Below are 26,781 nucleotides of genomic sequence, written 5' to 3'. Positions count from 1 at the left end.
TCACTTACAGGGCTCGAAATTGCGACCATTTTGGTCGCATTTGCGCCCGAAAATTTATCTATGCGACCTCATAATATATCTGGGAGCATTAGTGCGACTGCAGATAATGGTTGTAGTGCGACCTGTTTTGATTTTTTGTAAAAACGTGCTGAATCGCTCTTCCCTGCCGCTATATTGGTTCATATTAGCTGTCATTCACTCACGGTATTCCGCTGTCAGATGACAGGGAAGGAGCTTTTATGACCACGGGAAATGCAAACGGCTGAAGCGTAAAAACTTAAAGCACACAGGTTTGCAAACCCCACCTAAAGTTGAGGCGCAGATGAAAGCGATCATGACACGTCACGTGGTGAATAATGATCCGCCAGCTGAGATCAATCGAGTACGCGCTTCTTGGAGAAGGTGCCCGAATCTCCATGCGTTGCATTCACTGTTATTGCAATCATTGCTTCAAATTCAGCATCATATTTAACCAATCATATACAAAACTAGATTAGAAGGATTGAAAACTTACTTTCAAAAGCGAGACACAAACTGAAACCAAAACTTTTAAAGAGTGATAGAAGTGAGACTTTACTTACTTACTTTTGTCTATTCTTTTTTTGAGGTGTATATTATTTTTTTATTTATTTACTGATGACTGCTTTGCAGCTTTCATCATTGAATTGAATGATTTATTATAATCTTTTGTTTGTTTTGTAGCAGAAATATTATTTATTAAATTGACATGCATATAAAAACAGCAGCACAAAATCAATATTTCTTACTGCAATGCTTCATTTTTGTTTGATGTAAACTATACAATTATTTTTCATAAAGTAACAGACTTTTTATAGCAGATAACCTACATTCATTCACATTCAAGGCAGTATCATAATGAGAAATGGAATTCATTGTTACTATTATTGTCATTTTTTATCATCATTAATATTCTATGGCCTAATTATTAGACATTCATTTTGGAATTACACACAAATATCAATGTCCTCGCAGCATTAGTTAGATAGTTGTTTCTAGTTTTTGTCAGTCCTGTTAATGTTGTTTTAAAATACAATAAATCCCTTAAAAAACAATTCGCAGCGGTGCTCATTCATTTTTGGTGGGTGCTCCTAATTTTTTCTGGTGCTCCTAAAAAATTTTTGGTGCTCCTAAATATTTGAAGTTGTGAGCACCGGTGCTACCAAGTACAAAAGTTAATTTCGAGCTCTGACTTAATATAAAGTGGGACCGGATATTTTAGTATGATTTGCTCATTCCCCAATTAGTGATGGGGCTTGGGGGCACAACTTCTTTTGAAAATCATACATTGTATATGAATAAATTCTGATGGAATTGTACAAATGACATAAAATAGTTGTGTGTCCTTGTGAGATCGGGCTGGAAAAGACTAATGACACTCCTGAAAGCTACAGCCAGGTCCGCAATGGCCAACTGGGCCAAATGCGCCTGTCAATCAATATTGGTGGGCGGGGGGCCGCACTCCTACGTCAAGTTGCGGTCGATCTGAAAACCGCTCCAATTGGTCCACCGTTTTCATGTTGTTAAATTGAAAAAAAAAGGACTGGGTGTGTTTATATCACCCCAATATGACGGTCTATACACTATATCTACACATATGTCTGTCCAAACAGCTTAGAAAGTAGATTTTTTCACCATAGGTGCCCTTTAAGCATTTGGCTCAATTGGCAATGGTCAGCTGGTTTTGAGATGGGCTGACCCAATCAGACCTAATCAGAGGTTACGTGGATGTAATCAAAATCTGGCAAGAATGTCAAACAAGAAGTGCAACACAAGCTAATTGTCAGAAGTGGACCGTAAAAAAGGTAAGGTGGTGCCGAAAAGCTCAGAGAAGGCAAACAAATGGCTCTAAAATCAGAAGCTGCCAAATGCAAAAAATTAAATGAAATATTAATAAAAGGGGGCGCAATGGGTAGCGATGTAGCCTCACAGGAAGAAGATCGCTGGTTCAAGCCTCGGCTGGGTCAGTTGGCATTTCTGTGTGGAGTTTGCATGTTCTCCCCATGTTAGCATGAGGTTCCTGCGGATGTTTCCCCCACAAGTCCAAACACACATGCCTACTCATTAGCCTATATTGGCCATAGTGTGTGTGTGTTTCCTAAAACATATGCTGGATAGGTTGGCGGTTCATTTCACTGTGGCGACTCCTGATTAATAAAGAGACTAAGCCGATAAGAAAATGAATGATTGACAGTTGGGTTTAGGGTTGGGGTAGGTGTTGATAAAATACAACTATTGGGAAATTTAATAAATAATATAGATAATTCTCATTAACTTCCGGCCACAGCCGTATGTGAGCTATAGCCGATTAACCATGTGGATGGATGATAACAGCCTTCTAAGCCTACCAGTAGGCGCAGAAGGCCCTTATTGGCCCATATCTATCAGCTGATAACGCCCATTCAATCAAGTGATAACATTCAAATCGTCTGAAATATAGGGATCGAAAATCAAAAGTTAAAATAATTTTTCAAATAAAAATTTAATTAACCCAACATTGGTTTAAGCTATACGCTAACGTTGGGTTATAACTACCTAGCCTTTCATAGAGTTTAATTAAGCGGCTAATGAGTAGGCATGTGTGTTTGAGTGTGCATATATAAATTTGCACACAGTGTGGGGCACAAAGTAACGAGGGCTTAAATGTAACACAGACTTTTAAGGTATTTGCTGAGCGTTAACCATGGCATGCTTTATCATAGTGTCGGCAGACATCTTCCTGCCATTTATTGGAAAGTTTCCCTGAAATTTGGATGAGAAACACAGGATAAAACCATTTTTGCAGCAAAAAAGTAGCTTTTATTGTAGTCGATTTTTTTTTTTTATTTAAAAAAAAAATCTATGAATGTATGTGAAATCTGATATTGTTGTTAACACAGTCTACTAGGCTAAAAGATGAAACCAGTTTGAAAGATGTAAAATACACACTGTGACTGCTAGGCAGTTTTGAGGAAAACACGACACAGCGGGGTTGGTTGTAACAGGGTGTTCCAATTAAGCCACACACTGTTGGACACCAATTAAACAAACAAAATAATTATTAAAATTGAGTGTAATAATGAGAACTTTAAATAAAAAAAATCTCTTTATTAGAAAATATAGTTTTAACAGAAAAAAGGGAATTTTATTGCTAATAATGCAAATAAATGCACTGTCTCATTTATTTGCAAAAGACAAACTCTGGCACAGACGTCCAGTCTGCACGCTGGAATACACGCTATTATGTCATGACCGTGACGCAGCTTCAAAAATCTGTTTCAAACCGGAAGTACGAATTTGCTTGAAATAACGCAAAAACAACCAATTTACACTTTTTAGTGAAATATAGGTGTCCTAATAGTGTTTTTAGCAGTGTGGGACACATATACCACTGTCAACAGCTCAACAAATGTGTTTAGGTGTTTCGTGACCCTTAATGAAAAATTGTTTGTGCCTTTTTTGGACATTTGAGTTCGACTGAGACTTTTTGTTCTATTTTTTAATCTATTTTGCTCAGCCATTTTGAAACACTGGGGTGTTAAATTTAATTTCTATATTAGGAAATAAAACCTTTAATGGTGTTCTTTCAGCCTACATTCAGTATGAGTTAAATACTTAAGTAGTTTTAAAATCAGATACTTTAATACTTTTACTCAAGTCTTATTGAAATTGGTGACTTGTAATGGAGTCATTTCTACAGAAAGGTATCTGTACTTTTACTCAAGTATGGTTTTCAGGTAGTCTTTACACCTCTGCCTATATGACATTTGGTGCATGCAAAAATTCCCCCCTACAAAGATCATTGCAATGCATTCAATGAGTGATGCATGTGATTTTTAAGTTGCATGTGGTGCAGTTTCAAATAACAGCCAAATGGATGCATCAACAGTCTTCCAAAACTGCCTGCAAGCCACAAAACCCTGCCTGTACACAGGTTTGGAAGCTTTTTCCGTCCCTTTTCCCAGTAGACACATATCCATTTTCCTCACAGAGCACTGCATCAAATATGAATGAAAACACGCAACTCCGACACGGTGTTCAAATAGAACCCAGAAGCATCTCCGCAGGGACTGACAGACGCAGATCGCAGGATGGAGGGAAAAGCTGGATGACAAGAAAACAAAAGGAAGAGAGCGCATCGCCGCTCTCCGGGGGAGGAAAGGGTTAACCCCATTACGCCAGACCAATCGGAGCGCGGAGCAACACTGCAAAACCGCCGCAGTGAGAGAGAGAGGGAGACGAAGATAGAGGAGCGGACGAGAGAGAGCAAGGATGAGGAGGCGCAACAGAGGGGAGCATCGGCAGCACTTCAACACATCACAGTTTGAAGACAGCAAGAGCAGAAAAAAGCAAGACAGCAGATCAAGTCCGGCCGACAGTTCACATCGACACCGTTTGATTCATGCCTCCCAGGAGGGAATCGGGTTTAAGACGCACTGACATGCAAAAGTGTGTGCACTTGTGGATCTCAGACGAAGAGGACGATGCTCTGGTGAAGCGCTAAACGATGCACGTTGATCAGAGATGAGAAAGGTAAGCAGAAGGTATTTAAAACTTTAAATGTGATAGCTCTGCATGTGAAAGCATGACAATCCAGCAGATGTGGAAACTTAGTATCGCAGATACATCGTTAGAGCGGATTTGACCTACTCGGATCAAATCAAAGCCAAATAATTAGGTTTGAAACATTTGTTGACGACTCTATGAATGCGATGTCTGTGTTCTGTGTTGTGTTATTAACCTGCTGCTGCCTGTGAACAGCATTCTTACTTTAGTTAGTCTATCGATCCACGTCTCCGCTGACAAATTTCGTCTCCAAAATCTAATCGATCCTTATAGTACCCCCCCCCCCCCCATTTTCAATTTGTCAAAGTCTGCAGGACTGTAACATCTGTGAACAACGCTCTCTGTGTACAATCTCCACGTCGTCACACGTGATATCCTCGCACGGCCGTTGACTGAAACATGATGTGAGAAAGTGCAGGCATAAAACAACACAGGTGCTTCCCTAAAAGGCATTGCTTTGGAAATGAAAAGTGTTTGTACATTGTTCCCGAGATGCACGAGGTCATCCATCAACCCCCTGCGGTTTCGCAGATGTGCACCCTTCGCATGGACGTCCGGAGCATTTCCTTAGAATGCTTTGCACATGGAAGTCGTGATGATAGATTGGACGCAGGTTTAATGAAAGATAGATGCACTAATCAATACTCCTTTGCTTTTCTTCTTGCAGAGCTGGAGAAAGCTGCTTCCAAAGTGTCGTGCATTTCTCAGGAAGACCTGCATTGAGTGTGTGAACTTCCCAAGTTGAAAACACCACCGATGCAGAGCGGTTCGATCCATGATGACGCAGCCTAAAGGTGACCTTCTTTGAGAGGACAGGAAATTGCATCATAGACTAACACCTCAACAATTCACTGACCTTGGATTCCTCGGCAGATGGCACATGCAAATCAGCAAATGCAAATCAATATGGATTTATCACCTTCCAGGGGTTATAAAACCGCACTGACGGGAGTACATCAGCACTGAAGGAATTTTCTTTGCACGAAAGCAACTCGATGTGGATGTAATGAGCAACTAATCAGGTGTCAGGCTAGATTAGAAAAGGAAATGGATTGTTTGTCATTCACCAAGATCGTCCACTTTCTGTTGGACATGGCTGGGGAGCGAATGCATCGTTCGCTTTAGTGACAATCAAAGAAATCCCAACGCGTCGGATTACGAGGAGTGCTGAAAACTTCCTTGAAAGGCCATGCCTGCGGCTGATGTACAAGTTGTACCCCTTCCAGACCTTTCCGTCTTGATCGCTGACTCCCGAGGCTGAGAAAAGAAGCTGGAAGGGGAAGGGTAAGTCAACAACTGCGTAAAATAAACCAATCAGACAGTTGTCATTAGTCGACTTAATAATGTACGACGTGTTGTGTTTTACCTCCCGAAGACATTCGAGGAGTCTCCATATGGTTTCACTCAAAGATCGCATCAAAACACAAAGAGTTATTAGCACACAATTGGCAGCTCAATCTGCATACACTGGACTAAATTACAAAAGCCAGGCTCTAAATACTCTCCCTCAAGGTGATGAATGAAAGGCAGCACTAAAGATCGTCACATATGCAAATAGAGCGATCCATCACTGTGCAACAAACGCATTATGGACAGGAATAATGTCCAAAGTGTGTCTATTCATAGCAGCACCCAGTGCAGAATGGCCAGTGCATGACCAATGCATTATTATTAGTCAACGTGCATAGGGGAACGTCAGACATAAAGCCATTAGCAGCCCCCAGAGGGAATCTGCAGGCGTTTTGTGCAATTTCTGCACAGACCAGAGTCGAAAATCTCAGCAAAACATAATCATAAAGCGATGGAAGCAATATCAAATGAATGAACACAGCAGGCTTCGCAGGCGTTCCAATCCAGCAGGAATCTCCCACTGATTCTGGCCTAGTCTTTGATTTAGTGCAAGGAAAAAAACATCTCTTAATCTGATGGTTTTGTTTGAGACCCCCAATAGATTTATTAAAATATATAACATGCTGTGGCTGACGACTTCATTAGCTGTTACCATTGTGAACCACTAGTGACAAACAGGGATTTACAGCAATCAAAACAGTTTAGGATGAATCCGAATGACATATATATTGTCTAATCTATTCTGTAAGATGAACAACTTTGTTAATGCAACATACATTCACACCGGCCACATTATTAGGTACACCTTACTTGTATCGACTTGGACCCTTTTTTGCCTTTAGAACTGCCTTAATCCTTCGTGGCGTAGATTCAACAAGCTACTGGAAATATTCCTGAGATTTTGCTCCATATTGACGTGATTTGTCGGCTGCACATTCATGATGCCAATCTCCCATTCCACCACATCCCAAAGGTGCTCTATTGGATTGAGATCTGGTGACTGTGGAGGCCATTTGAGTACAGTAAACTCATTGTCATGTTCAAGAAACCAGTCTGAGATGATTCACGCTTTATGACAATGCACATCATCTTGCTGGAGTAGCCATCAGAAGATGTGTACACTGTGGTCATAAAGGGATGGACATGGTCAGCAACAGTACTCAGGTAGGCTGTGGCTTTTACCCCATGCTCAATTTGTACTAATGAACCCAAAGTGTGCTAAGAAAACACTCCAGACCATTACACCACCACCACCAGCCTGAACTGTTAATACAAGGCTCGATGGATCCATGCTTTCATGTTGTTGACTAATTCTGACCCCTCATACAAATGTGGCAGCAGAAATGGAGACTCATCAGAGCAGGCAACATTTCTCCAATCTTCTATTGTCCAGTTTTGGTGAGTCTGTGTGAATTGTAGCCTCAGTTTCCTGTTCTTAGCTGACAGGAGCGGCACCCGGTGTGGTCTTCTGCTGCTGTAGCCCATCTGCCTCAAGGTTGGACGTGTTGTGTGTTCAGAGATGCTCTTCTGCAGACTTCGGTTGTAACGAGTGCTTATTTGAGTTACTGTTGCCTTTCTATCAGCTGGAGCCAGTCTGGCCATTCTCCTCTGACCTCTGGCATCGACAAGGCATTGGCGCCCACAGAACTGCCGCTCACTGGATATTTTCTCTATTTTCTAGAAATGGTTGTGCGTGAAAATCCCAGTAGATCAGCAGCTTCTGAAATACTCAGAAAAGCCCGTCTGGCACCAACAACCATGCCACATTCAAACTTAAATCCTCTTTCTTCCCCATTCTGATGCTCGGTTTGAACTGCAGCAGATCGTCTTGACCATGTCTACATGCCTAAAAGCATTGAGTTGCTGCCATCTGATTGACCGATTAGAAATTTGCGATAATGAGTACCTAATAAAGTGGCCGGTGAGTGTATATCATACAACAAACCTAATACAAACATATCACATACTGTAGACGATGCAATAGAAAAAAGTAAAAGCACAACCCAACATGCCTAATGATAAATTCCACACATCAAATTTTTTTTTAATTTAGAAAAATATTTTCTATCTAATAGACAAACCTTTAAAGGCACAATATGTACGAAACTCATTAAAATATTCAAAAAAACACTAGAAAGTTGTTTTATATTTTGCTTACTCATGTCCACTCCTCCAAATTTTGCAAGGAATGTTCAAATCCATAAAATAAGGTGATTCTTACCTGTGAGACGGAGCATGCGCTGTGTATTTATGCTGATGAGATCACACAAGCTTGATATCCAGATTGGTTTACTAGAAAACAAGGAAACAGCAGCGAGGCTTTAATATGTTGTGTGTTTTATTAGACTGCACAGAGCAGCGGTATAACATTTGCCTAAAAAGTCTGATTAAAAAAAAAAAAACTCAGGTGATCATAAGCTGAAGAGTAGTATTAAATGGTATATTAGCTTTTAACCTCACTCTGTAGCATTTACTAATAGTAATGCAATGTAATGTGTATTTATATAGCGCATTTATTGTGTATGGCCGTACACCCAAAGCACTTCACAATCGTGAGGGGGGTCTCTCCACACCATCACCAGTGTGCAGCATCCACTTGGATGATGCGATGGCAGCCACAGGACAACGGCGCCAGTGTGTTCACCACACACCAGCTATAGGTGGAGAGAGTGATAGAGCCAATTTGGTGGATGGGGAAGATTGGGTGGCCATGATTGGTACAGGCCAATGGAGGATAATTTGCCCAGGACACAGGGGGTTACACCCCTACTCTTTACGAAAAGTGCCATGGGATTTTTAATGACCACAAAGCGTCAGGGTTTAATGTCTCATCTGACAGACGGCACTCACTGACAGTATAGTGTCCCCTTCGTTTTTACTGGGGACTCACACAGACCGCAGGTTGAGCGCCCCCTGCTGACACCACTTCCACCAGCAACCTAGTTTTCCCATGTGGTCTCGCATCCAGGTACTGGTCAGGCTCAGCCGTGCTTTGCTTCAGTGAGTAACTGCAGGGTGATATGGCTGTGGCTGTTGGTAGCTTTTAGCCTTACGCTGCTTCATACTACCATGATTATTAAGTATTAAACAGTTTAGCTCATCCATCAACATAATTTCTGTAACTGCGTCATCAAACTACGCCTTTGTTTATTATGAATAAAGTCCCTCTAGTGGCGAAAATGACATACTGTGCCTTTAATACTTTGTTTTGTTTAACATATCTAATATTTTATTATAATTCATTCATTCATTCATTCATTTTCCCTTTGGCTTAGTCCCTTTATTAATCCGGGGTCGCCACAGCGAAATGAACCACCAACTTATCCAGCACGTTTTTACCATAGACTGTAAAATATATGGACGTAGTATCCGTGACGTCACCCATAGGTTTCTACAGAGCGCAAAAGAAGCCACAAGTAGGCGCGGCCAACCGTCGCCATTTTGTTCGCGCGTCATCACACCCACGGCGGGATACCAAACATGGGCAAAGAGGCGGAGAGTGAGCGGAGCTACAGACACCTGCTGGCATTTAGCTTGGACCTGGTTCAGACACCTGGTTTACTTTGGGAGAACACTTAATACTTTATCACTTGTGACTCGTTTGTATTCTGACCACTTGTGCTTGGTTGTACACTATATCAATAAAGTGTTTAGACTTTTAAAAACACTGCTGTAATACATTGAGCCACTAAACATTGTTCTTATGACGTTTCTCAAGAGGAGGAAAACGCGAATTGCTTCCAAACACTTCAGATATAGTCTGTGTTAGTAAATGTAAGACTATTGATGAAATCCAGCATAACACTGTATGACAACGCTTCAGATGACTGTTCTAGAGCCTACAGCTGATCAATCTGTCAGATTCTGGAGTGCATTACAGCTCTAAATATAAACGATAAATGATCTTTAAATAAAACACATACATGTATAGAGATGGTACATAAGTATATAACTTTACTCACATGGGAAACGGAGGCCACGTGAATGGTTTGTGAGCACAATTAAGTGCACTCAGCATGCCATGCCATCACATAATTGCAGGAAACAAGTCCTAAAGGCAGTTGACTGTGTAAAGCCACATAAAACAACACAGAAATACGATAAATATGCCGAGTTCAGTGGCTAATCTGCCGGATTCAGCTGAGGTGACGTGACGCCGACCAGTGAGACCTAGCTGTCACTCAAGTGGCCACGCCCTTAATTATGCAAACCTAATATAACTTAATATAAAGGAAACGGATGAGTTATAAAAAAATTCACCCCCTCACAGTTGTCATGAAGGGTAATATTAGCTGTATTAACCAAAATCTTTTTTTGTACCAGGCTGTAAACACCTTTTTTTCTGCGGTAAAGTTGGCCATTCTAACAGTGGGCTCAATTGAAATTTGCTCTTTTTTGGAGGCAGGAGCGACTAAGACTAGCGGAATTTCGGATGAATTGCAGTTTTAGTTACTTCCGTATTGGCTTCCTGAGAGAGAGCGGGAGGTTGCCGCTTGGTTTTTACGCAGCGGATGCCCTTCCAGCTGCAACTTATCTCTGGGAAACATCTTCACACACTCATACACTACGGACAATTAAGCCTACCCAATTCACCTGTACCGCATGTCTTTGAACTGTGGGGGAAACCGGAGCACCCGGAGGAAACCCACACGAACGCAGGGAGAACATGCAAACTCCACACAGAAACGCCAACTGACCCAGCCGAGGCTCGAACCAGCGACCTTCTTGCTGTGAGGCGACAACACTACCAACTGCACTGCCCAAATTTTTTGTTCTTTAAGAGAAAGTTCTTTCCATTGTTGGCCTAGTCCAGTGTTTCCCAACCCTGTTCCTGAAGGCACACCAGTAGCCCACATTTTCCACCTCTCCCTAATCAAACACACCTGAATCAACTCATCAGAATGCTGGAAGAGACTCCAAAACCTGAAATGAATGGTTCAGATAAGGGAGACATGCAAAATATGTTCTGTTGGTGCGCCTCCAGGAACAGGTCTTATGACGCTATCAGATTTTCATTGCGCTAATTGCTTAAGCTTTCATCACAATATTCAGTATATATTGACCAAAGCTGCTAAAAAAGCTTACTTGATGAGATCTGATCATTAAAAAACAGTGTGTATTTATTGTATATTTTCATTAATCATGTATAGAAATGCTCAGAGTAAACATTTAAATGCACTAAAATCAACTGTCAGAATTAAACATAATTGGTTACGGTGGCGCAGTGGGTACCACGATCACCTCACAGCAGGAAGGTCGCTGGTTCGAGTCTCGGCTGCGTCAGTTGGCATTTCTGTGTGGAGTTTGCATGTTCTCCCTGTGTTGGTTTCCTCCGGGTGCTCCGGTTTTCCCCACCAGTGCAGACATGCGCTGTGGGTGAATTAAGTAGGCTAAATTGTCCATAGTGTATGTGTGTGTATGTATGTTTTACAGTGATGGGTTGCGGCTGGAAGGGCATCTGCAGTGTAAAACATATGCTGGATAAGTTTGGCGGTTCACTTCGCTGTGGCGACCCTGAATAAATGAACATTCAATACAACAATTACAAACTATTTTATGAGTTATTAAGCAAATCATCATCATCTAAGATCAATAAATGTTTTTGTTTTGTTTTTATTGAGTTTAATTAGTGTAGTAGTGTAGTGTAGTTAAATTAAGTAGTGTTAACAAATGGAGCCTCATTGAACAGTGTTAATGATCTTCAATCAATATCTCCTGCATGCGGCAAAGAAGTGGCGCAGTAGGTAGTGCTGTCGCCTCACAGCAAGAAGGTCGCTGGTTTGAACCTCAGCTCAGTTGGCGTTTCTGTGTGGAGTTTGCATGTTCTCCCTGCGTTCGTGTGGGTTTCCTCCGGGTGCTCCGGTTTCCCCCACAGTCCAAAGACATGCGGTACAGGTGAATTGGGTAAGCTAAAATTGTCCGTAGTGTATGAGTGTGTGTGTGAATGTGTGTGTGGATGTTTCCCAGTGATGGGTTGCGGCTGGAAGGGCATCCGCTGCGTAAAAACTTGCTGGATAAGTTGGCGGTTCATTCCGCTGTGGCGACCCCGGAATAATAAAGGGACTAAGCCGACAAGAAAATGAATGAATGAATCTCCCGCATGCCGTAGGGCAGAATAATGTGAAATAATGAATAATGTAAAAATCTAAAAATAAATACACTATTAAGTCCAATATTTGGTGCAGTAATAAATTCCAACAATTATTAATAATTATTCACTGTATTTTGAAGTGTCTTCTGTTGCATGGGTATATTTGTGGGAATAGTCAATAATACATTGCAGATTTTTCTTTTATGCCAAACATCATTATAAGATTAAGATATGTTCCATGGGGATATTTTGTAAATTTCCTATCATTAATATATTAAAACTTAATTTTGATTAGTAATTTGCATTGCTTTCCCAGTACTGGGTTGCAGCTGGAAGGGCATCCGCTGCGTAAAACATATGCCGCAATTATTGGCGGTTCATTCTGCTGTGGTGACCCTTGATAAATAAGGGACTAAACCGAAGGAATGAATGAATTTGCATTGCTGAGCACTGTATAGACAACTTTAAAGATGAATTTCTCAGAACCCTTAGATTTTCTAATAGTTGTAGCTTAGCCAAACATTTATTCAATTATTTTCTTGTCAGCTTAGTCTCTTTATTAATCAGGGCTCACCACAGCGGAATGAACTGACAACTTATCCAGCACATGTTTTACGCAGCTGATGTCCTTCCAGCCACAACCCAACACTCTTGCACACACTCAGATACACCACGGCTAACTTAGCTAATTCAATTCACCTCTACCGTACAATTTAGTTTACACAATTTAGTTTATTCAATTCCCCAACAGCACATGTGTTTGGACTGTGGGGGAAACCGGAGCACCCGGAAACCCACGCCAACACAGGGAGAACATGCAAACTCCACACAGAAATGCCAACTGACCCAGCCAGGCCTTGAACCAGTGACCTTCTTGCTGTGAGGCGATTGTGCTACCCACTACGCCACCGTGACGCCCTGGCCAAATATTGTCCTTTCCAAACTACAAAAACTAGTTCATCTATGGAAATCTTATTTATTCAGCTTTTAAGATAATGTAAAAATCTTAATTTCCAAAAATTACCCTTTTGTGGATCACAGTAACATACTGTTTTTAATAGTGGCATGTTATTTATGTTTGTCTTTATAAACATTGTACTTTTGGTTCAGAATATGATTTGAAACTGGAATTATTACTACACTGTAAAAAAAAAAAAAAAAAGTTCCTGTAAAAAAATCTGCAGCTGCTGTTGCCACAATTTTACCATTAAAAATATGGTAGAAATTGTAAAATATGCCTAAATATATTAACTAAAGTATGAGGTGACGGCAAACAACCCCAAAACCATTTAGTCGTAAGTGACAAGCTTTGGATGTTTATATCAGTTAATAAAGCTAATTTTGGAGCACACTGGCTTATAAATATCCTTAAAACTTACAGACTTAAACTAACATCTAAAATTTAGTATTCTATAGTCACAGTTGAAGTCAGAATTGTTCGCCCCTTGTTTATTTTTTCCCCCAATTTCTGTTTAACGGAGAGCAGATTTTTTTCAACACATTTCTAATCATAATAGTTTTAATAACTCATCTCTAATAACTGATTTATTTTATCTTTGTTATGATGCCAGTAAATAATATTTGACTAGATATTCTTCAAGACACTTCTATACAGCTTAAAGTGACATTTAAAGGCTTAATCGAGTTAATTAGGTTACTAGGCAGGTCAGGGTATTTAGGCAAGTTATTGTATAACGATGGTTTGTTCTGTAGACTATTGAAAAAATATATAGCTTAAAGGGGCTAATAATATTGACCTTAAAATGCTATTAAAAAATTAAAAACACCTTTTATTCCTGTCAAAATAAATCAAATAAGACTTTCTCCAGAAGAAAAAATATTATCAGACATACTGTGAACATTTCCTTGCTCTGTTCAACATAATTTAGGAAATATTAAAAAAATAAATAAAAAAAAAAATAAAAGGAAGGAGAATAATTATGACTTTAACTGTAAAAATGATCAACTAGAAGTAGAGTTATGTTTTTCCTAAAATTTGGACAGGCGACAATACTTTTGTCAGGTAGTGTATAGTAGGAAAACTTACTTTTAACCGGGTTACTGATTTTTCCAGGTTACAGAGTTTTAGCATGATGGTGTTTAGCAGTTGTGTGAACGACACTGATAGCCTTCTGTGTATTACTGCTTCTTTGCCTGTGGACAAGTTTTTGTGATGAGCTTTTTTTTAAAGGTCCCGTGAAGTGCTTTGAATTGAGGCGTTTTTATTTAATGTTTAACGTAACCTCAACTAAAAAATGAAAAGGCAGGACAGAGTAGCTCCTCCCCTTTTCGTTTTTATTACAGCTTTGCCAGTGAGAGTGGTTGAGATCAAGCAAATGAGAAGAAGGGGGTGGAGCATGTCAGATACTAGAGAGCGTTTGATTGGTCAGAACAGTTGATAAGAAACTGAACTATGAGGTGACGTCAAAATGAATCGTTGACCCATTTAGGCGGAATTGATAAACTGCAAAGTTTAGATGTTGATATCAGTTTTATATTTTCTAAAATCGCAAATTTTGGAGCACTAGCTTATAGATATCCTTAAAAAGAATACTGAAAATAAAAATTCATTATTGTAATATCACGCGACCAATAAAGACCAATTTTTGCCAGTGTAACCTCGCTGGTTCGATCCCAGCTCAGAGCGAGTTGGGTGGTGTTGGACCGGCGAGGTTACACTGGCAAAAATTGTCCTTCCTTATGGGAGTCGGTTGCTCTAACAAGGAGGCTAAAGACCATGGCCTCTAGCGTCTGTCGTTAGAGCACGTTTAGAGGTCAGAGGAGTGAGGTTTACCTGCACAGCACCTACTATCTGGCCTCCGTTACACTCATCTCCCTAAACCTCACTCCCATCCGGGTCACGGCACCAATGTAACCCACTGGTCCTACACCACGCAACCCACTCCGAGCTGGTATCGAACCGGCAACCTTCCGCATGGGAGTAGGTTGCTCTAACAAGGAGGCTTAAGACCATGGCCTCTAGCGTCTGTCGCTAGAGCACTTTTAGAGGTCAGAGGAGTGAGGTTTACCTGCACAGCACACACTAGCTGGCCTCCGTTACACCAGTGCAGAATTCTACCACTATTACAAAAGTTTCCATTGATGCACAGTTATTGTACAAGATCATCCTACATGCTTTTTCTAACTGTTCATGTGTTTACCTTTCAGGATAATGCACGTCCCTCCCGCCGCGGAGGAAGAAAGCACCATGAGTAACGTTACCGTCCTCGACATCACAGAGTCCGTGAGTCCCGTCATGACGGCGGCCGGTGGCCCGTACCCGTACCCGCTCAGCTTCCAGGTGTCTCTGACCGGATTCCTGATGCTGGAGATCGTCCTGGGACTGAGCAGCAACCTGACCGTGCTAGCGCTCTACTGCATGAAGTCCAACTTGGTCAATTCGGTCAGCAACATAGTCACGATGAACCTCCATGTGCTGGACGTGCTGGTGTGCGTTTGCTGTATCCCTTTAACCATCGTAGTGTTGATGCTTTCCTTACAAGGCGACACGGTGCTTGTTTGCTGCTTCCATGAGGCCTGCGTGTCATTTGCTAGCGTGGCTACGGCGGCTAACGTGCTAGCTATCACTTTAGACCGATACGACATTTCCGTTAAGCCGGCCAATCGCGTACTGACTATGGGCCGAGCGGTGGCTTTGTTGGGATGCATTTGGGTGCTGTCTTTTGTTAGCTTCTTGGTGCCGTTTATCGAAGTGGGATTTTTGGGACCGGAGCCCACGCTAGCCAATCAAACCGCCGTCGTGCATGTTAACGAATATTACACAGAGCTTGGTTTATACTACCACCTAGTGGCTCAAATCCCAATTTTTTGCTTGACTGCTGTGATTATGTTAATGACGTATGCTAAGATACTCCAGGCGCTCAATATTCGAATTGGAACGCGCTTCCATGCGACGCAAAAGAAGAAGAAGAAGTTGCGAAGAAAGAAGAATTTTTCGCTAATGTCGACGTCTGAGCAGCAATTGCCAGAAATCACGGACGCCTCGCAGAGCAGTGGAGGAACTCGTGGAAATGCGCCGTTAGGTATGCGCACTTCAGTTTCCGTGATCATCGCTCTTCGTAGAGCGGTTAAACGCCACCGGGAGCGCCGTGAGCGACAAAAGCGAGTTTTCCGCATGTCGTTGCTCATCATCTCCACGTTTCTTCTGTGCTGGACGCCTATTACCGTTTTAAACACTGTGATCCTCAGCGCAGGCCCCAGCGATCTCACGGTTAAGCTGCGATTGGGATTTCTGGTCATGGCCTACGGCACTACAGTCTTCCATCCGCTGCTGTACGCATTCACCAGGCAGAAGTTCCAGAAAGTGCTGAAAAGCAAAATGAAGAAGCGGGTGGTGTCCATCAGCGAGGCAGATCCACTGCCGAACAACGCAGTGATCCGAAACTCCTGGATCGATCCCAAGCGGAATAAGAAAGTGACGTTTGATGATCACGAAGCAAGACAGAAATGTCTGTCGTCTGAAGATGCAGACTAAAGACAGTTCGAGGCTTCCAAAAACAGGAACTAGTTCTCATTAAAGCACTGTTATTTATTCTATCGAGGCTTGTTTCTGATATGGAATTTAAAAAAAAAAAGTTTTTTGTTACAATTGCGTGTTTATATTTAACAATTAAGACTTTTCTTTTTACTACTGTGAGATTAAGCTCCTAATTTTGGGTTTATTTACAGCTCAATTCTGACTTTTTTCCCATGTCATTTTGAGTTTACAGCTTACGGTTTTGTCTCTTTAGTAATTTTGAAATTGTAACTTTTTTGGGGAATTCTTAGTTTGCATTTCAAAACTCTGACCTTTACAGTTTACATCTTGCAATTTTGACTGTATTGGAATTTCAGAAGCTGCAATATTTAGTAATAATTGGTTCATATCACACAATTCTGAGATCTTACTCTGAGTTTTGAGCTTAACATCTGGAGATTGTAACTTTTTTGGAATTCTTAATTTATATTACAAAAATCAGCTGTTTTCCCTCTAAATTTTAAGTTTACATCTTGCAATTTTGACTTTTTAGGAACTTTCGTAACTTTTTTGGAAAGACTCAGTTATTTTACAAAATTCTGACATTTTGCCTCTGAATTTTCAGTTTACATCTGGCAATTTTGACTTTTATGGGGAATTCTCAGTTAATTTACAAAACTCCGCCATTTTCCCTCTAAATTTTAAGTTTAGATCTTGCAGTTTCATTCATATGTGTCACACAATTCTGAGATCTTTCTCTGAGTTTTGTGTTTAACCTCCAGAAGTTGTTACTTTTTTGGAATTCTTAGTTTATAATACAAAACTGCAATTTTCACGCAAAAATTGAAGTTTACATCTGGCAATTTTGACTTTTTTTAGAACTGCATTCATTAATTTTCTTTTTCGGCTTAGTCCCTTTATTAATCAACGGTCGCCACAGCGGAATGAACCACCAACTTATCCAGCATATGTTTTAAGCAGCGGATGTCCTTCCAGCTGCAACCCATCACTGGGAAACACCAGTTCACCTATAGTGCATGTCTTTAGACTGTGGGGGAAACACCTGGAGGGAACCCACACGAACACGAGGAGAACATGCAAACTACACACAGAAATGCCAACTGACCCAGCCGGGACTCAAACCAGCAACCTTCATGCTGTGAGGGGATTGTGCTATTGTGACACCCCTTTTTTGGAACTTTGTAATTGTAACTTTTTTTGCGGAATTCTTAGTTAATTCACCAAATTCTTTTATGTTTACTCAAAATTTTAAGTTTAGATCTGCCCATTTTTACCTCATAAACTGTGTAATTGTAACTCTTTTTGGAGAATTTTCATTTAATTTACAAAATTCAGCTGTTTTCCCTATAAATCTAAGATTACATCTTGCAATTTAGATTTTTTGAGGGGGAATTGTCAGTTAATTTACAAAATTCTACTGTTCTTAAAGGTATATTTATATTTTAAGTCCACACATATCTATACTTTAAGTCTACATCTAGCAAATTTGACTTTTTCTGAATTTCGAAAGTAGCTACTTTTTTGGAATTCTTATTTTATAATCACAAAATTTCAACATTTTCCTTCTCAATTTTGAGTTTATGTCTTACAATTTTGACTTTTTTGGAACTTTGCAATTGTAACATTTTTGGGGAATTCTCATTTAGCTGATAAATTTACTCCATTTTCTGTCTTAAATTTTAAGTTAGGTCTTGCAATTTTTACTTTTTAAAAAGTTTGGTTTCGAGACTTTTTTGGGTGGAATTTTCAGTTAATTTACAGAATTCGTCTGTTTTCTCTCTAAATGTTGAGTTTACATTATGCAATTCTGACTTTTTTGGACTGAGTTGGAGCTTTGTGTTCAGCTTTTGAAATATGGAACTTTTTTAATTGCAATTTTGACCTTATTATAATTTCAGAACTAGAATTATTAGTTTTTGTTTTCATCCAATTGAACAATTCAGAGTTTATCTCACACAATTTAGTTTTTTTTTTTCGCCTCACAATTACAATTTGAATTATTTCAAAACTGCAAATTCACATTCAAAAATCTGCAAGATAAATTCCACTTAGTTTTTATTCCACTCCAGAAATAAGCTTCCATAGTCTTATTCATAAAGGGAATCACACGATGTGAATATTAGTCGTACATGAGCAGGCACTGAATAATCTGTTACTATTTATAACAATCTTGGAATATAATATAATAGGTTTCATAGAATGATACTATTGCAGTTACAAGGTGCATGTCCTTTATAAACCACTGTAAGTACTGTAAATACATGACAAATGAGATTTGTACATACTCTTTATCGGTTATGTACCTCTATTATAGTCTGTGTATACATGTATTTGTAATAAACTAGGTGGGGTGGGGGGAAAGAAATCCATCTCCAGTTTGACTTGAAATCAGGTGAACCTTGATTCGTCATGTCTGATCCTTCTGCAGGAGAAGATAGAGGAGAATTAAAGGCAAATTATCAGCAATTCATGTGTCAATCACCAAACAGGAATAAAACGCCAAAAAGCACTTACAAAAGCTGTCTTGTGAAACATCGATAGGTTTGAAAACGCAAAAAACTGCAATAATCACAAAACAAAAGACGATTCCAGCATCAAATATCACCAATAATCAAAAACAAAGACAATCAAATATCACTAATAATTACAAAAAAGATATATCACATATAACCAATAATCACAAAAAGACAATTTCTGCATCAAATCACCAATATTCACAATTTCTGCATCAAATACCACCAATAATCAAAACAAAAAGACAATTCCTGCATCAAATACCACCAATAATCACAAAGGAAAGACAATTCCTGCAGTGAATTGCCAATAATTACAATTCCTGCATCAAATATCACCAATAATCACAAAAACGACAATCCCAGAATAAAATTTTACCAATAATCACAAAGACAAGACAATTCCTGCATCAAAATGACCAATATTCACAATTTCTGCATCAAACATCACCAATAATCACAAAAAAATGACAATTCCTGCATCAAAAATGACCAATATTCACAATTCCTGCATTAAATATCACCAATAATCACAAAGAAAAGTAAATTCCTGCATCAAATATTACCAATAATCACAACAAAAAGACAATTCCTGCATTAAATTGCCAATAATAACAATTCCCGTATCAAATATCACCAATAATCACGCCGAAAACACAATTTCTGCATCAAAAATGACCAATATTCACAATTCCTGACTCAAACATCACCAATAATCACAAAGAAAAGACAATTCCTGCATCAAATCACCAATGATCACAATTACTGCATCAAATATCACCAATAATCACAAAAATTTCCATCTCGGCATGATATATTACCAATAATCTCAAAGAAAAGACAATTCATGCATCAAAAATGACCAACATTCACAATTACTGCATCCAATATCACCAGTAATCACAAAGAAAAGTAAATTCCTGCATCAAATATTACCAATAATCAAAACAAAAAGACAATTCCTGCATAAATCGCCAATAATTACAATTACTGCATCAAATATCACCAATAAATCACAATTCCTGCATTAAATATCACCAATAATCACAATTCCTGCATCAAATATCTACAATAATCACAAAGAAAAGACAATTTCTGCATCAAATCACCAATAATCACAATTCCTGCATCCAATATCACCAATAATCACAATTCCTGCATCAAATATCACCAATAATCACAAAGAAAAGACAATTTCTGCATCAAATCACCAATAATCACAATTCCTGCATCAAATCACCAATGATCACAATTACTGCATCAAATATCACCAATAATCACAAAAATTTCCATCTCGGCATGATATATTACCAATAATCTCAAAGAAAAGACAATTTGTGCATCAAAAATGACCAATATTCACAATTACTGCATCTAATATCACCAGTAATCACAAAGAAAAGTAAATTCCTGCATCAAATATTACCAATAATCAAAACAAAAAGACAATTCCTGCATAAATCGCCAATAATTACAATTACTGCATTAAATATCACCAATAATCACAATTCCTGCATTAAATATCACCAATAATCACAATTCCTGCATTAAATATCACCAATAATCACAAAGAAAAGACAATTTCTGCATCAAATCACCAATAATCACAATTACTGCATCAAATATCACCAATAATCACAAAAATTTCCATCTTAGCATGATATATTATCAATAATCTCAAAGAAAAGACAATTCATGCATCAAAAATGACCAACATTCACAATTACTGCATCAAACATCACCAAAAATCAAAGAAAATTTTCGTTCATTTAGAGCAGTCAAATCTGAGGAAGTGTCTGGCGCTGCTGTCAAGGACAAAACGTCCCTCATTTTGCATTCAGCGAAACACAGAAGTTAAGCTCCCGTTCACCAAATCTGCATGCATATTAATGAATATATTCCCAGGTCAGAGCTGGTCTTTTGTGCACCATTTTGAGAGCATTCTTCCTTGCGTTTTCAGCAGAAATTGTTTGGTATTATCCAGAAAGAAATGTACGCATGACGACACTGATTTAGATTAATATCGCAGTGATTCACATGGAAATCATACACCAGTTCAACCACCAACTATTCCGGCATATGTTTTACATAGCAGATGCCTTAGTACAGTACAGGGAAACACCCAACACACTCATTCACACATACACTAAGGCCAATTTAGTCTTAACCAATTCCCCTATAGCGCATGTGTTTGGACTGTAGGGGAAACCGGAGCACCAGGAGGAAACCTGCGCCAACATGAGGATAACATGCAAACTCCACACTGAAATGCCCACTGGCCCACTCAGGACTCAAACCAGCGGCCTTATTTCTGTGAGGCGACAGTGCTAACCACTGAGCAACCTAACTGTGTTAAATTCTTAATTGAATTGACTCAAAGACAGTGTCACACTCTTAATTATACCACTCAAAATTGCCAATGAGCCACTTGAGAACAGCTCTCGAGGTCAAATCTGCCTTGTTTTACCAGTGACCTCTATAAAAGCAATATCAAACAGGTCGCACCAACAGAGTGCTGTTATTTGCTAGGATAAAATCATATGTTTGATTTGAAAAGCCCTCGGCGGACATCTGAAGCGGGTCTCGTGGTGCTGTAAAATGCAGGGCACACACTGACCCACAATACTCCTCCAGCACTTCAAACAACCCAATATGCCGCGCTGACCTTTCGCTCTCACAAGATCCGCAGCTCTCAGATCCGCCTATAAAAGTGTAATTGAGAATCATCAAGCCCTTTGTAAACAGTCAGTGTACCGCAAGGGTTTAGTAAATGTCATCCATGTTGAATTTTTCGTCAGATATAAAGATCCGTTTGCTCGTGTCAAGTAGGATGTTGTGGTTTAGAAGCTCGCCAACAAGCTTTGGTGAGTGTCTGTTGCATTCAGGATAGCTTAACTTTATATGCTTTACAAAAGCAACCTGAGGGAAATTATTAACAAAAAGCCTCGATTTAAAAGTGCAGTGAAATTAAAATAAAAAATTTTAGATGTTGGTTTCAGTTTGTTAGTTTTAAGGATATTTATAATCTAGTGTGCACCAAAAAAAAACAAAAAAAACACGCATTTAGAACATATTAAACACTTAAAGCTTGCAGTTTGTCACTTCCGCCTAAATGGATCAACGATTTTTTTTTTTGACGTCACCTTCAGAAACTTCAGTTTCTCATTAAATCTTCTGACCAATCAAATGTTCTCCAGTATTGACATGCTCCGCCCCCTTCAAAACACTTCTCATTTGATGTGCTTGAGCTAAACAAAATGCTATTGGCTGTTTTTTTTAAAGGGGAGCGACTCTATGTCCCGCCCTCTCTTCATGTTTCAGTTGAGATAATGTTAACCATCGTTTATTTTTCCCTCAATTTCTGTTTAACATAGAGATTTCTTCAACACATTTCTTAACATAATAGTTAATAACTAATCTCTATTAACTGATTTATTTTATCTTTGTCATGATGACAGTAAATAATATTAGACTAGATATTTTTCAAGACACTTCTATACAGCTTAAAGTGACATTTAAAGGCTTAACTAGGCAGGTTAGGGTAATTAGGAAGTTATTGTGTAACGATGGTTTGCTCTTAGACAGTCGGGGAAAAAAAAAAATAAAAATTCGCTTAAAGAGGCTAATAATATTGACCCTAAAATAGTGTTTCAAAAATTAAAAACTTCTTTTATTCCAGCTGAAATAAAACAAATAAGACTTTCTCCAGAAGAAAAAATATTATCAGACATACTGTGAACATTTCCTTGCTCTGATAAACATCATTTGAAAAATATTTTAAAAAAAAAGGGAAAAAAAAAATCAAAGGGGGGCGAATAATTCTGACATCAACTGTAGACCAATTTGAGGCATGTGAGCAAAAACGGTCCCAATGTATGTCTTGTTTTACATTTTTCATTTCTATAGCTTTAGAGAATCCAAAAAGAGCCACATATTGATAAATAATGTTATGATTGCTGTTTTAACATTAAGTTATGATTGAATTGCCTCGTTACAGTTAAGAAACAGTTTGAATACTAGCGCAGGAAAAATTCATGGGCCATTGACATCACCACATATACATATATATATATATATATATATATATATATATATATATATATATATATATATATATATACACACACAGGGTGAGCAATTTATATGGATACACCCTAATAAACTGGGAATGGTTGGTGATTTTAGCGTTCTGTTTGTGGCACAAAGGGGGCTTGTAAATAACTCTTTAAAGAATAAAGTTACATTAAAACCAAGCATACCATTGTTTTTCTTGTGAAATTCCCAATATATTTTAATAAGGTGTCTACATATAAATGGCCTATATGTATGCATGTACGATGTATGTATGTATGTATGTATATATATATGAGCACTATCACACGAGTAGCAGTGCGATATTTTGTAATCATCTGGTAACTGAATCAATAGATTCACTGAAAAGATTTAATTATATTAGATCCTTAAATGTATTTTTTAATAGATAATAAAATCATTCTTGTTCTACTACACATGCCATTTATTGGTTGTAATAAATAAACTATTGGTACCTCGTTTTTTACAATCTATGAGTGGGACACTGAATGAAATTTTACCTCTATAAAACACTAGGAAAATGTATGACAGTATTTTTATGGCTCATAAATTAAACTGGACACCCTCAAAAACTAAAAATATCCTACACAAATATCTGAAACAGCATTGTGCTGAGTAAATTATGAAAGGCTAATTTAATCCTTTAACATTACGCAACATTTGAATGAAATGTTACGCAAGGAGCCAATTAATTTTGCTTTTAATAACGAGCTCAGGATTTTTTTTATGCACAAATATCCCATCAAACATGATTTCGTAACGTGTGCAATCGAGGGCTGAAGCGGAGCGAGAGGGCAATGTGAAATTAGCATGAGCCGCTGTGCTGTATCTAGGCTATGTGTTCATGCTGCTAGCACACGCTTATCAGAGCAGGCCAGAACATGATTTCTTATTCATCACACACTCTCATACTGCACTGACAAACCTGCAGCACACCCCTTCATAATGCATTGGGAATCAATCATCAAATAAGAGCAAGCTATGGGAGTGCATCTGTGATTATTTTACTGGCCATGTTCATTTCATACTAACCTTATTGATGTGATCCTGCCGATCACAGGCTCAGAAAATGGGATTACAGGGTCGGGCTGGTCGTCCTTTTAACCTTCTAGACCAGCATGGCTCAAAAGATACATCAGGAATACGGGAATAGTGTTGAGTTTCAGGACACAGACTGTGGATGGCAGTGACATCTAGCGGAAACATGTTAGTTTGAAGATGCACAGCCAAAACAAATCTACAAGTGACTAAAGCAAGAGTGCCCAAACTCGGTCCTGGAGGGCCGGTGTCCTTCACAGTCTAGTTCCAACCCCAGTCAAACACACCTGAACCAGCTAATCAAGCTCTTACTAGATAAGCTATATTAAACCAGGGATCACCAAACCTTTCTTTTTTTAAATATTGATCAAACAGGGGTGTACAGAGTTATACATAAAACAGTATACAACGGAATTAACAACAAACATTAATCGTGTACACTAAGTATTTTTTCCAGAAGTTGAGATGTCTTAATAGCTTTGGTATTACTTTGTATAGCAGTGAGGGAATCATAAAAAAGTTTTAGATCAATGAAAAATAGTTTACAATTAGGTACAGTCAGAATACAGTTTGTTTTGTGGATATGATACTTTCCAACTAAAATAAGAATTTTAGTTATTTTGTCCATTTCCAGTAATCCAGAGTTGCAATCCGTAAAAAAAACCCCCATTTGCTAAGATATACTGATTAATTTATAAAACACTTCAAAAAGTAGTAAGGAAACTTGGGACCAAAACTGTTTTGTGTAACTGCAACTGAAAAATAAATGAAGATTCCATTTTACAAAAACGACACAAGGGTGAAAAACCTTCCTTAAACTTACTTATAAAATCATTGCATCTATAATATCTATGTAATATTTTAAAATTTGTTTCTTTTACTTCATTAGGAATTATGTATTTTGTAATATCTGACCAGATTTTTGGGGAAAAGAAGATTGAAGGGAATGCTCGTTTCCATTTAACCATTGCAATTGGAGGAACACTTTTATCTGCAGTTAGGATATTCCTGATATAATTGTTATTACATTTTTTATCCTTGATAGAAAGGCCCTTAATAGTAAGCTCTGTGTGAGATCCAGATACATGGTTGTATATTTTTGCGGTTTTAATAGGGTGAAGTAATTTTCGGGAAATACAATGAACAAATTTTCTGCATTCAATCAAAGTAATTTTTAAACCAAAATTATTAATAAATTTATTGTAATCATATAAGTCCCCTACACGATTTAATAAGTCTGTAACAAAAATTACTCCTTTTTTAACATAATCATTCCAAAATATGGACTTGTTTTTTAATAAAATATACTGATTGTTTCAGATAATACATGAGTGGGGGGGGGGGAAGTTATGCTTATAAATCAGTTTCCATGTATTCAAGGCTTGTTTATGAAAATTTGACATCTTAATAGGAATTTTAGAACACTTAAAATCACAAGTTAGTAAAAAGTGTAGGCCACCACATTTTTCAAAGATAAGATTTGGGATAGAGAACCATAAGGAATTAGGGATCACCAAACTTGTTCCTGGAGGGCCGGTGTCCTGCAGATTTTAGCTCAAACCCTAATCAAACACACCTGAACAAGCTAATCAAGGTCTTACTAGGTATACTTGAAACACCCAGGCAGGTGTGTTGAGGCAAAATGGAGCAAAACCCTGCAGGGCACCGGACCTCCAGGAATGAGACTGGTTACCCCTGTACTAGAAACTTCCAAGCAGGTGTATTGAAGGAAATTGGAACTTAACTATGCAGGACACCGGCCCTCCAGGACCAAGTTTGGGCACCCATGGACTAAAGTATGGGTCTCAAAGTCAATTCTCGGTGGGCTGCAGCTTTGCACAATTTTGCTCCAACTTTATTCAAACACATCTGATGCAACTAATCAAGATGTTCAAGACTCTTTTGAGCAACTTGATTGTTTGGATCAGCTGTGTTTCATTAGGGTTGGAGCAAAATTGTGCCGAGCTGCGGCCCTCCAGGAATTGACTTTGAGACCCATGGACTAAAGAGAATACTTGACAATAATCAGTTTCTTCCTCATTCTTTCCTTTTTTTTTGTACTGTTCAACTTACAATGTTAAGTTTTCAACATTAAGAAACAGTTTAGAAGTATGCACAGGCTGCACAAAATATTGCTTTAGCATTGATATTACAACGTAAGCACATGGCAAGATATGCAATGTTCAGTCTGAATTATAGTTGACCAAACTATAGAATTGTATTTAATTACTGTAATTATGATGAAAGTGATTTTTACTTCAAATTATTGTCTTGTTTCTAGTCCAGATATCTACAGTACATTTCAAAGTGAAACAAAATATTATTTGACTTCCCACTTTGGCCTAGGAAAAAAAAGCTTATATTGACCGGCCACTTTATTAGGTACACCTTACTAGTACCGGGTTGGACCCATTTTGCCTTCAGAGCTGCTTTAATCCTTCTTGGTATAGATTATACAATGTACGGGAAATATTCCTCAGAGATTTTGCTCCATATTGACATGATAACATCACACAGTTGCTGCAGATTTGTCGGCTGCACATCCATGATGCCAATCTCCTGTTTCACCACATCCCAAAGCAGCTCTATTGGATTGAGATCTGGTGACTGTGGAGGACAGTTGAGCACAGTGAACT

The 26,781-nt window shown here is 38.6% G+C and overlaps 2 protein-coding genes across 2 annotated transcripts in view; one reads left to right on the top strand and one right to left on the bottom strand.

Annotated features, from left to right (window-relative positions):
• Positions 1-604: 604 nt before the first annotated feature.
• The window catches only part of metap2b (methionyl aminopeptidase 2b), a 171,569-nt gene continuing 145,392 nt past the window's right edge, over positions 605-26,781 (bottom strand). The window contains exon 8 of the transcript XR_015525552.1: positions 605-1,206. The gene's annotated coding sequence lies outside the window, so the exon portion shown is untranslated. The remainder of the gene's footprint in view (positions 1,207-26,781) is intronic.
• Positions 4,235-19,011, top strand: gpr22b (G protein-coupled receptor 22b). The gene is made up of 3 exons (XM_087311567.1): positions 4,235-4,530; positions 5,231-5,847; positions 15,173-19,011. The coding sequence occupies exon 3, from the start codon at positions 15,177-15,179 to the stop codon at positions 16,497-16,499; it is 1,323 nt and encodes a 440-aa protein (XP_087167693.1). The 5' UTR covers positions 4,235-4,530; positions 5,231-5,847; positions 15,173-15,176; the 3' UTR covers positions 16,500-19,011.

The sequence above is a fragment of the Danio rerio genome, chromosome 25 (genome assembly GCF_052040795.2).
Source record: "Danio rerio strain M-AB ecotype USA chromosome 25, GRCz13ab, whole genome shotgun sequence".
NCBI classification, from domain to species: domain Eukaryota; kingdom Metazoa; phylum Chordata; class Actinopteri; order Cypriniformes; family Danionidae; genus Danio; species Danio rerio.
Note: the sequence above shows the minus strand (reverse complement) of the source record. Positions and strands in the feature narration are given on the sequence as shown.

Excerpts from the sequence above, each read along its gene's own strand:
- gpr22b (XM_087311567.1), top strand. The coding sequence starts at position 15,177 with ATGCACGTCCCTCCCGCCGCGGAGGAAGAAAGCACCATGAGTAACGTT.